We start from the raw sequence: 12,960 nt of genomic DNA on the forward strand, positions 1-12,960 counted from the left end.
ATATTGTGGATACTTGAATACAATAAATAAAACCTTCTTAATGGCTCAACTATGCTAGATGACTTGTGTTGTAGGTTACTTTTTTTTTTTATAATTATTTTAAGTTTTCTCTATGGGGTAAGTTTTTAGTATTTTTATATTTACTGAAAATGATGTTTGCTTTCTCTGAAGGAAAGTTTTAACATTACTAATTTATCTATACAGTTGAGCTAAAGCAATTTTAATACTTTAACAAGAACTCAGTTTATGATCCACATTAGGGTTAAAACTTATTGTATTGGTAATTCTTTTTTACTATTTTTCTTTTCTTTTAATTCTTTTTATTTAGTGATGATTCTTTTCCAACCCAAATGAATTGAGCTCGAGCTCTAATTTACAATTTTAGATTGAAGTTGAGTTTGAAACCATTTGAATTTAATTTAGCTTAACTTTAACCCTAATTACGGAGCTAATTTATTAGGTAGAAAAGTCTTATTGATTGTGTAATAAGTAATGGATATTGTTGATTCAACACATGTAATATAAAATAGATGCTAAAAGTCTACAAATTTCATTTAACTGATTAAATATACGATGAACAATATATTTACATGTCTTTGATCATGTTCTTTTTTAATTATGAATTCGGCACGCAACAGTTTCAAAGTATAAAATGGCAATAATATACAATATGATCTTTGGCCCGAGGAGATGCAGAGCAACATAGAAATTCGTAGAAATGGGAACAAAGTCCCCTCTTTTAAGGAAAAGAAAAGAAACAAAAGGAAAGTTGAATTGATACTGTAGTCCAATTCATGATAAAAAGGACTTGACGCTACAGTTTTTGTCCTTTAAAAACACTGAATCTTTATGAAGATCTTAGACCTTTCATCAGCTTCTGTTCAAATCTATGCATATATCTCTCCATCTCTTGATATCAGAGACAAAAAAAACACACCATGAAAAGGAAAAGAAAAGCCCTGTTCACGGGTATTCTGTATTCCCTAGGCAATGCAGCACTTTTCATAGAAAGTACTGTTGCTGAACAAAAATGTGGTTGGATTTTTTTTCGCTGTTGTGAATAGACTCGAAAATCTTACCTATGGATTCTCTGGGAATTGAGATGGCCGACTTGGTCTTGAAAACTGGTATTATTATTTTCATTAAATTGACGATGTTGAAGGCGAAGAGAGAGGAGAATTGTCACGACTTGCATTGCTGCAATTGATCAAGTCTTCAGCAACATTATATGTGATGATGTTTAGAATTGTTGGGTAGATAGATACATGTATGACAAGGAATTTAATATATAGTAGAAAAAGATTATTGAATTCTCTTTTGTCATCTTATAAACTAAAAACAAATATTATATCTAGAAACCTGAAAACCATTTTCCTCAATTAAAACATTGATTGACTAAGGATGAACTTTAACAACCCATTAAAGAATATTGACTAGGCAATCTGCCGAGAAATTCAACTGTTCACACCTTGAATGAAGAAAATATATACATATATTTATTTATTCTGAAGACTTGACTTGATAATGTTGTTGAAGTTAAAGGTCAGTTCACATTGGAGACTTTGGTTTGGATTTAACCTAATTAGACCCCAGATGTTTCCCATTACAGTGAGGTCTTCATTCGTGTTTAAAGCTGTTTTAAAAGGATTCATCGTGATAATCGTTCAACGAAGCCAACCTTAAAACTGGTTACAAGGTTGAAACCAGTGGGTTGGGACTTGAGAATGTGATAATTGCAGTAATTACAATCATATTGCATTGCAATTTACAGACCAGGTGGGCTTCAAATTCATCAATGGAATGCTTTATTAATTCCCACAATCTATAAAATATTGGTCCTTGTTAGCAACTTGGTCACTATTTAATTTGATGAAAGCGAAGAAAAACTAAAAGTTTTCCCCATAATAAAGCAGTGTCGTGCAAGACTGCTGAAAGCAAGTCAACCAGGATTATTGTCCTCCAAGTCTAGCTGCTTCTGATATTTAACAGTAACGTAATGTAGATAGTTCAAATAAAGTCAGCTTCACATATTGAAACTTAACATATAAGTAAGAAATTCTTAACAAAATTGTTAATTACAGGATTAACATCAACGACAAGTAAGAAATTTTTAACAAAATTGTTAGTTACGAAATTAACATCAACGACAAATGTATAGAGAAGTTGTTGGATTAAGAGTCAAAATAAAAAGATGATAAGATTTTTGATATGGATCGATCACAATTATATTATTAACTATATCGAGAGAAAGTAACATATTTATAATAAGAAGCTAGAAGCTATGGAGGCTTGTTTAATACTCTAAGCCTTTGCTAGAGCTTAAATTTATACGAAGTAATAACAAGGTTACAAGTATAACTATAATATACTTTTAACAAGTTATCGTTATTAGATAGAAATACACTCTCAATATGGTAAGAGAATTATTATTTTTTAATTAAAGTCGATGAAGTCATAATTCATGAATTGATTTTGTAATAATAAAATATTATTATTTAACGTAAAAGAGTTTATTAAACTTCTCTTATTATTTCTAAATAGAATAATTCTTTTTTGTATTTTAAATCAAACTATAAATTAACAACGAATCTATTAATTTTTCACAAAATATTTATTTAAATGTTAAATTTGTAAATTTAACAAAAAGAATTTAGACCCAACAAAAGATACCAATCTTTATATATATATATATAAAGGAAACAAGCCCACTTGTGTAGCTATAGATACCTTGTAATGCATGCATGCCATGGCAGCCAAATGTAATCCAAGTCCGAGGCATAGATTTTGCAAAGAGTTTAAATTAAAATTAAAACATGATTAATAATAAATTAAAATTCGAAATAGAGAATCTTTGTTGGTTGCGTTTACATACATTATAACATCGTCCGGTGTCTGTACCCACGTGAAGATTTGGAAGCTCACGTCCCCACATGGATCCTCCGTATCCAAAACGGGACCCTACACTTCTCTTTTGTTCACTCCTCATTCTTCACACGTGTTTCCTCACTCTAAGCACGTGAACAGATACCCACGTGTCCTCCTCATCCCTTCAGTACTCTTTTGTCCTATAAATTGAGAACTTGTTGCTCATATCCTAGACATTAAAAAAAAAAAAAAATTAAAGAGGAAGACGTAGTCAGACTCAGACTCTCTCTTCTCTCTTGCATACAAATCTAGCGCTTTTCAATCTTTCTTCAAGTTCTTCTTTTGTTGTGGCAGAGAAAAGAAAAAAAAAAATTCACTCTGAAAAACAAGAGGATAAAGAAGAAACATGGAATCTCTGCATGTTACGTAGAAAATCTTTAAAGTGCAATCCAGGCTTACGTTAGTCCCACAACTCCCCACAAGATTTTGGTTTTTTGTTTCCTTTTATCCTTCCAAACAAAATATATATACACATATACAGAGATACCTATTCGATATAATTCATATACTTCCACAAAGGGGGCCGGGGCAGTAATGATGGCCGCTAGGCTTCTTTTAACGTTTGTTATTTGTATATTAATTGTTACCGTGGGATTGACTGTTGATCCAATGGAGCTTCTCCGCCTGGGAGTCGAAGGGCGGCTGAGCCTGGACCCGTCCGATGTGAAAACGGCTTCACTTGATTTCGGTATGTTAAGCCGGGCGGAGCCATTAGCAGTTTTGCACCCGGCTTCCGCAGAGGACATAGCTGGGCTAGTTAAAGCTGCCTATGAGTCTACCCATGGCTTCACAGTCTCTGCCAGGGGTCATGGGCATTCCATAAACGGCCAGGCGCAAACAACTCAGGGGGTTGTGATTCAGATGAGTGGCTCGAGAGAAAAGCGGCTGGTCTCCGGAAAGCCGGCTTTGCCTCTGGTTTACGAGAAGGAAAAGTATGTTGACGTTTGGGGAGGAGAACTTTGGATAGATGTGCTAAGGAGTACGCTAGAATATGGACTGTCACCAAAGTCATGGACTGATTACTTGTACCTTTCTGTGGGTGGTACTTTGTCTAATGCGGGGATTAGTGGCCAGGCTTTCAATCATGGCCCCCAGATTAGCAATGTCCATGAGCTTGACGTCGTTACAGGTGCATATATGGTCTTTTTTTAATCTTTCTTCAAAGTTCATTTTTCAAATGTACGTTTTGTTTTGGCTTGAACTTTCTTCTTTGTTAAAGTATCTTTTTAGCAATGGGTCGGTTGACAAGACTATTTTGCCTTCGGCATCTTTCAATTACAGGCAAGGGAGAGCTGTTGACATGTTCAGAAGAGCAAAACGCAGAGCTATTTCATGCTGTTCTTGGGGGTCTAGGGCAATTTGGAATCATCACTCGAGCTAGAATCAGTCTTGAGCCAGCTCCTCAAAGGGTATCTTTCTTTCTTTCTCATTGCTAAGTAATTTACTACTAGTTCAGACTGGGCTAAAAAAACGATGATAACCTTAAAAAAAGATTTCAAAAAAAAAAAACCTTAATTGGGTCCATTAATTTCATCTTTTTAACCCATTCAATCGGCTCTACTAACGCTGGCAATTTTATTGACGTCTCCTTTAAGTCTCTAACTTGGTGTCGTTTTCCCTTTTCGCTTTGGTGCTCTGTTTGTTTTTATTTCTGTAGGTGAGGTGGATCAGAGTATTGTATTCCAATTTTTCGTCTTTTACAGAAGACCAAGAGTATCTCATCTCTCTGCATGAACAACCCGCCAGCAAAAAATTCGATTATGTTGAAGGTTTCGTCATTGTAGATGAAGGGCTTATCAATAATTGGAGATCATCTTTCTTCTCCCCTCGAAATCCAGTCAAAATCACCTCTCTTAATGCTGATGGGGGCGTCTTATATTGCTTGGAAGTCACCAAAAACTACCATGAATCTACTGCTGACACAGTCGATCAGGTATGAAGCATGCAGGCTTTTTACAAAACTCCATTGAAAGTCGTTATAAATGGCTGTTAAAAGTCATTTTCCATGGAAGTGGCTTCCAAATGCATGCCAACTTTTTCTTTGCACAAGTTAGAACTTTCCATCCACAACCCATATATTAAAATCCACTGTGTTTGTTCTTATTGCTGTAAAAAAATAATTTATCTCCTTAAAAAATTCACAAACAGAACATCAAAGATCTCCTGTGATCTTTCTCTCATTGTATATTACATTAACTATAACCAAATCTAAGCCGTCCATGGACCACCAGCCTAATTATTCTTATCTAACTATATATATAATTGTCGAATCGAACTTATGCTTATGGCAGCCGCTTTATTATAATTATTATTGTTTTTGTTGTTGCAGGAAGTAGAGGCTTTGTTGAAGAAATTGAATTTTATACAGACGTCAGTTTTCACGACGGATCTGCTTTATGTGGATTTCTTGGACCGGGTCCACAAGGCGGAGATGAAGCTCCGGTCCAAGGGTTTGTGGGATGTGCCGCACCCTTGGCTAAACCTTTTTGTACCCAAGTCAAGAATAGCTGACTTCGATAAGGGCGTTTTCAAGGGCATCTTGGGCAATAAAACTAGTGGACCTATTCTCATCTACCCCATGAACAATAACAGGTGAGTTCTTTAGTTATGCCAATTATTAATGTCCTTTTGCGTGCATGCATGCAACATGCAAATATGTACCTCCTTCATGCCTCATGACATGTCAATATTATCATTCTGAATCATCCAGTCCAATAGTTCAGTCTAATAATTCTGTTCAACGATACACCAAGTATATCTACTTTTGAATCTCATACATTATAAATTTATGTTTAGATTTTGTAACCCAAAATGCTAATATTGTTCTTGAACTATATATACCTTTCACATTTTTTGTGGATACCGTTTTGATATAAATGCACCCAAATTTATTACTTGATAAGGACTGTTGGCGAAACCATAGCCCTGGCTCTTTAGAGGTTGAAGATCGATACGTAGTTCTACCGTATTAAAATAGAAAGACTTCTGTCGGCAAAATGGCCGTAGTATTTCACCACTCTTGCTAACAATTAAGAGAAGATATAAGAAAGATGTAGATGTACAGAGACATTAGTGCACGTGGCACTTTTGAAAGCCTAACACGTGGCCCACAGGCAGAAGCCCAACAAAGCAGAGGAGTATTTGTGTTCTAGCCAGCTAAAAGGGACCCCCGTCATCCATTTTGTCCTATTCTTCCTTTTGATTCGTTCAAAAATCAACCTACCACTTTGCATCTTAAACTTGTTCAATTTGATACTGTTAATCTATTTTTCTAATTTTTATGATAATCTGCTGCAGATGGGATCAGAGCAACTCGGTGGTGACTCCAGATGAGGACGTGTTTTACCTCGTTGCTTTGCTAAGATCAGCTTTGGATACGGAGATGAGATCCACAGTTTGGAATACCTGAGCAATCAGAACCGTCGGATCCTGAACTTCTGTGATGATGCGGGAATCAAAGTGAAACAGTACTTGCCTCATTACACTACACAAGAGGAGTGGATGGACCACTTTGGAGAAAAATGGGGTCAGTTTTATGAGAGAAAATTGGAATTTGACCCGAGGCATATTTTGGCCACAGGCCAACGAATATTTCGACCTTCCTTTACAGCTTCTACTGTGGCCTTATAGTTCAGTATGTTAGGAATATTCTTATTGTTGTAAATAAAATGGAATAAAGGAGAAATGTGGAAAATAAATTTTGTTAAATGAATGAAGAAGGTATTGAATTATCACCCACTATGTACAAGCGTTTAAGGAGACAATTAATATGATGAGATCAGACGGTGGAATGAGAAGCGTTTGATTGGAGGGGTCCATGATCATGTAGCGCTGCACATGATATGTTGCAGCTCGTTGCAGTGCCCGTGATCCCCGACCGCTCGACTGTGGCCTTTGGATCTTGTTTGTTTTTGCTCCCATCTGCCATCTATTGGGATTTTTACCTTCTATTGTTCCTGTAGGGTTTGGGAGTAAAAAGAACCTCAAACCATCGGTAAAGAAAATTTAAAACAAACTATGGATGAAAACGAAAACCTGCATGTAAGAATTTATAAAGGGATTTTGGAGTAAAAGAGAAATTAAGAGGAGAGACAAGACATTGAATTTCACAACCTTCATTCAGTTTTTGTTATTTCCTGAGCTATGACCCACCGTCTGCAATGCAATGAAATTAACTAAAATTTGTCTCTTATATACAACAAGAACTATAGTAGTAAACATGTGCACATAGTTGTATTCTGTATCAGTTTCCAATTGGTGTTGCTACTAGATGTAATCCAGGGTTCGAGATAGCCTTAAATGATCGGTAATGAAACATCAAATTTCTTTCAATTGTTTTTAGTAACTCTCTGTTCTATTAAGACCGTCAATTCACCTCCTTAAAAATGAAAGCACTAAGCAATGAAAAGAGTGAAATAAAATAAAGCAGTTAAAACGTGAGATTCCTTGCGCGTTTTGACGATTCTTCGAGTCGTATCAAGTCTGAGAATCCGGAGGATGTTTGTGAGTGTGAGGTGGAAGTGAATTATAAGGAGAGTCTATCAGGATAGGGTAAAGAGAGAGTGATTTTAGACATACAAGGAGGCCAGCCTCGCCAACGAAAGGCAGTTTAAACGAGTGAACTCGCCATTGAAGATAATTTTCGTATCGGCAGCATTTGGACGATTTGAGAACACTGTAGATGTGAACGGAAGTCGTAGCATATCAACAATCTTCAACTCTTAGTCATGGCGCCTCGAAGCATACGACGACGTTCCAAGCTACCATAACATAAGCCATATCCTCTAGAGCGACGTCGTTTTAGCCAAGGTATAAGAATCTCCCTTCCTCCCGTTAAGCGTATACAAACATCTCTTATCATACCCAAATCGGAAGTCATAGAAATTGATTCAATTGTGACTTCCTTGAAGAGGAAATTATTACAACCTCTTTTCTCTCCATTTATTTGTTTTCTCTTCCGCTTCCATTTATTTGCTTTTCTCTCCATTTACTGCTTCAATGTTTTACACAGCGTAATATGACAGAAGACATAATAAATTCATTTAAGATGTGCAACCTGTTGTGGAGAGGCCACCACATTCAATATAATAATCATCCACAAAGTAAATACAAAGCAAGTTCAACATTAACCGAGTGGAAAAGCTTTCGGGGCAAGACAACTGCAATCTCTTTCCCACCGTCTCCAATGAATATTACCAGACGCCTCTTTTTTTATACACAGGTTACAGGAAATATTTACTCTGTTGCATTGTTACACTTTATCATCATGGAACCACCATCTAGTCTCCTTGGGAGATCTACCATTCCTACAGTTCTTGACATACCGATCGTTATCTGCAGGGCGTTGCTGCACAATGACAACGTGCAAGGGATACTCGTTAGGTGCATTGATTGGTAAATTAATGGGAGGAGTGACAACAACAATTGCAATTAGAAGTTAGATTCAAACCTTCACAGTTGAGCTTGACAGCATGGAGAGAATGCTGATACATATAGAACTAACAGTCATGGCTGGGGACCAGGAATCATACAGAATATCTGCAAAGACAAATGCCATATAGTTTTCAGTGTACAGGAAATTTGAACATATAAAATTGCTTAAAGCAGGAATCAGATAAATAATGGAGTTTCAGTGTCTTTTTCTACATTTTCTAGAGCACAGATTGCCAGTTTATTGAAATTAATCATTCTTAAACTGCACTCTGTAGCAGAAATTTCATAAACTTTCAATATCTTTTGTACCAAAACTAGCAAAGTAACTCAGCTGTGCCAAAAACACATTGGGTACAAACAAATCAGAATCAGAATCTGAGTCCAGTATTTTCAAGCAATTCAGGTCACCTGAGCTAAATCAAAAAACATAAATGTTCAATTGTTAATTAACTTAACTGCATTGATTTACAAGCAATTAGTAGAGGTTCAAAGGATAAAATTGTGAAACAATACAGTCATCATACACCAGATTTCATTCAACACAATGTCTCATATTAACATAAGAATCACTTAAAGATGATAAACTTTCATCTTCGGAATATCAGATGATCAAAGCATGAAAAATTTAAAGGTACTTCTTCACAGCAAACTGCTTGAATAGCCTATAAGATAGAAACACTAAAATCCGTCTCTTAAACTGAAAAAGTATCAAATGATAATTAACTTCGAAATGAATTGACCAAACACCAAATGTGTATTAAACAATTAGCCTGTTTAGAAGTCTTTACAGAAACAAGCAGTAGAAATCAACCTTCTGCACAACTAAAAAGCATATCTAGATTTTCAAAAAAAGGAGCTCCATTTGCAGCAGTGAAGGGGTAAACAGAAAATTGAAATGCATAAAACAATTATCATGTGGAAGTTACAAAAAAATAAAATCTAGCATAGTACCACATCACTTAGACTTTAAAATACAAGCAACTTACACATCATTTTCATTGCTAACCACAAGTTCCTACAAGACAGACTCTATAACATAAAGGGTTGCCTCAACTTTTGAAAAATATAACAGAAAACAATAGATGATGGCAAATATAGGAAGACAATTCAGATTATTTGCTAAATCAGGCTAAGCAAACTTAAAAAAAAAGCATATGATATAACATGACTATTCACTGCAGATTCAAGGAATCTGTCAAAGCTTCATGTATTCACCCAAGTCCATAAGTACAACAAATTAATTTGATAATGACTAAACTAAATTCAGCATTTATAATATTCACAGATAGCCTAGTAGCCCCACGTTTAATAAAATTGACCAATATAATTGTCAACGTTTCAATCATTGAGAAAATTACAATGTTTTCTGATCTAATTAATAAGGTACAAGTCATCCAAAACCAATGCAAGAAATAAAAAAACAAAATTAAGAGAACGCAATACCTAAGCAGATATGCCCATTGCTATAAATATGGGGATGCAGAGGAGCTGGAGGCAGAAAAATCACCTGGCCAAACAAGACAAGAATATAATACAACATCATTACCATCCAAATCACTACAAAATAACAATTTTATCGACCTAGAGAGAAAAAAAGAGCGCCAACTTAATTAAGCCTAATGCATAAACCTATTTAAAAAATTATTCAAAACGAAAATCCATAATCAAAACTTTTCACAACTAAACAGAGTGAGAATAAGAAAGGTAAAAATCCACCTGTGGTGCTTCCATAGGATAGTGCTCAGGAAAATCCACTTGAAGCTGATACGTTTCATTCGCATACAGTGTCCCTGGGGCTCCGTTAACTTCGATTACCCATCTTAACAGAATTAAAGTAAGAATAACTAAAAAATCGAATCAGCAATCACAAATCAGTGAAAAACAGTAAGAACATCCAGAGAAACCTTTGAAGATTATCGGTGACTTTGTGTTTAAATCCTACAGGAGGATTGACCTGCCATTCCACAAGTTCTTTTTGCAGTCTATTACAAGCGATCTTGCTTAAAGCCTACGGAAATTACAAAGTCAAATTCTACAAATCAAAAACCATGAAACATAGAAATTAAAATTATGCCAAAGTAAATAAATATACAATATGAATACATTCATTTATCAAGAGAACGAGAGAGACCTTGCGTGAAGGAGCGGAAGAGCTGGTCATGGCTTCTACGACAAGCGAAGAGGAGGAGACGGTACCGTCTAGCTTCTTCCGTATGGTAATTTAATAGTAAAGGGACAAATCTAGAATTCTGATTGGCAAAAGGAGAGAAAAAATTTTAAAATATAATAAATCGGACGATCTAGTCGCGCTGTAGTTGGTTTGCCACGTGGATGATTAAACCGGTAAATCTTTATCTGCCGTTCAATTTTTAATTATGTTTTTAGGCCAAAAGACAACTTCCCAATCTAGGTGGGATGAAAACCCAATGATCTAAATTATTGAAAATCTAAATATTTATTAATCTATTAAATTTTTTTTGTTATTATTAGAAGTATAATTATTATTTATTAAAATATTTAAAAAATCTAAAAATTTATTACATTTTTTTTTTCAAGTTTAAAAATCTAACAAATTTATTCCTATCAAAAGTTTAAAAAATTAACATTCTTTCCTAGATTTTTTCCAACCAACATTACTACTGATGACCAAACATGATAATGATGGTGTTCTCCTTTTCTCTTGACTTCTCTATCAATCACACTCTATTTCTAATTATCGTCAAAGAAACTAATTAATGAAGACAAATCATTCGTTTCCTGACAAATACGTGATTCGTCTTTGTCAAAGACAATGACAAAACGTCTTCATCTCAAATGAAGATAAAAAATCTTCATATCAAATGAAGATGTTCATCTTCATCTTCGTCTTTGTCTCCTATGAAGATGAATCATGTTTTCGTTAGTCGATAACGGTAGAAAATGAAGTAGAACTAAGAGAAAAACCAAAAGGGAAGAAGAATACCACTAATAGCATGCTGAAAAACCCTAAGGGTGCGTTTGGTTAGGGGATTTTATGATTATCTTGGTAGTCTATCTTTTATTCCTTTGTTTGGTTTGTCAGTAATAAAAGATTACAGTAATCTTCTATTACCAATGCTGACGTGGCAGGTAATATAGGTGGTAATCTGATTACCACCTTCACCTTAGGTATTTAAAGATTACTGGGGTAATCTTGAGTTTATTATAGAAAAATTATTATTTATTTATTTTTTGAGATAAAAATAAATTTATTTTTAATTAATATGACAAATAATATAAAAAATATTTAAAAATAATTATATTCAAGGGCATTTAAGTAAAATAATTTACTAGTAATCTTTTATTACCTTTAACCAAACACAATAATTATTTATACCTATCAAATTTTATCAAACATAGTAATCATTTATACCCAGTAATCTTCTAAGTAATCTATCTTCAAGGTAATCTTTCTATTTTAGTAATCAAACATTACCCAAACCAAACGCCCCCTAAGGGGAAAATGTAAGTTTTTCAAACTTTGGGTGAGAGAATTTGTTAGTTTTTAAACTTGGGGGTGGAATGTGATGAATTTTTAATTTTTAAAATGTTTTTATTAAATAATAAATTTACCTCTGACAGTAATAAGTAAATTTAATAGATGAGTGGGTATTTAAGTTTTTAATAATTAATATATAGGAAATTAGGTTTGCATCAACCCTTGGATGAGAAATAGTCATTTGGTCTATGTTTTTATCATAATCCAAATTATTACTAAAAAGACGTTTGGTTTAAGGAGTATAATAATTACTTTAATAATTTGTCTTTTATTATTTATAATATTTTGTTTGGTTGGTAAACAATAAAAGATTTTGATAATTTTCTATTATCAATAGTGATATGATAAATAATATAAAAAATAATCTGATTATTACATTAATATTAAATATTAAAAAGTTATTAAAATAATATTAATTTTATTATAATTATATTATTATTTATTAACTTTTTAAAGGTAGAAATACTCTTATTTTTAATTAATATAATAAATAATATAAAACATTTTAACATAATTAAATTTAATATAATTTAAGTAACAATAAAACTATGTGTACCCACTTTGGATACACAAATGTATACACATTTATATGTGTCATCATTTGATTGGATGATTTTAAATTAAGAATAAAATAATAACTAATCATATGATGACATATATGAGTGTGTATATATTTATGTACCCAAAATAGCTACACATAGTATTACTCTTTAAGTAAAATAGTGTGTTAATATTTTTAACCTATTTTTAAAATAATTTTTTAATTTTAATAATAAAATAGTTTTTAAATCAAACCACTGGACTGGATGTTAAGTAAGTCAGGTGCCACGTGGATTTGACTAGTTGGTCACATAAATTTGGAAATATTTATAGCACAACTGTGGCACAATCAAAAGGAGCTGAAGGTCATCATCACATTTTTGAAAGGAGGTCCAACCGACTCTGAGTTGACGAAAATTTGAACTAAGTGGAAAACATAATTTCCAACTTAGCCATTTTTTTTTTTTTTTTACTTTTAAGTTGGCTCTTTATTTTGAATTAAAAATTAAATATGATAAATCATATAATGACATAAACATATATTA

The 12,960-nt window shown here is 33.5% G+C and overlaps 2 protein-coding genes across 2 annotated transcripts; one reads left to right on the plus strand and one right to left on the minus strand.

The window, feature by feature from the left end:
* The first annotated feature begins 3,107 nt into the window (after positions 1–3,107).
* On the plus strand, positions 3,108–6,666 carry LOC123229746 (cytokinin dehydrogenase 5-like). Its single transcript, XM_044655678.1, is given in 6 exon segments — positions 3,108–4,054; positions 4,207–4,334; positions 4,583–4,858; positions 5,255–5,517; positions 6,223–6,299; positions 6,302–6,666. Coding segments are annotated over 6 exon segments (1,593 nt in total). The 5' UTR covers positions 3,108–3,459; the 3' UTR covers positions 6,556–6,666.
* Positions 6,667–7,943: 1,277 nt separating this feature from the next.
* On the minus strand, positions 7,944–10,649 carry LOC123229747 (probable ubiquitin-conjugating enzyme E2 18). The gene is made up of 6 exons (XM_044655679.1): positions 10,490–10,649; positions 10,263–10,366; positions 10,075–10,177; positions 9,802–9,865; positions 8,375–8,463; positions 7,944–8,272 (listed from the first exon to the last, which is right to left on the minus strand). The coding sequence occupies exons 1-6, from the start codon at positions 10,517–10,519 to the stop codon at positions 8,177–8,179; spliced, it is 486 nt and encodes a 161-aa protein (XP_044511614.1). The 5' UTR covers positions 10,520–10,649; the 3' UTR covers positions 7,944–8,176.
* Positions 10,650–12,960: the final 2,311 nt, after the last annotated feature.

The sequence above is a fragment of the Mangifera indica genome, chromosome 11, assembly GCF_011075055.1.
Source record: "Mangifera indica cultivar Alphonso chromosome 11, CATAS_Mindica_2.1, whole genome shotgun sequence".
Classification (NCBI taxonomy): domain Eukaryota; kingdom Viridiplantae; phylum Streptophyta; class Magnoliopsida; order Sapindales; family Anacardiaceae; genus Mangifera; species Mangifera indica.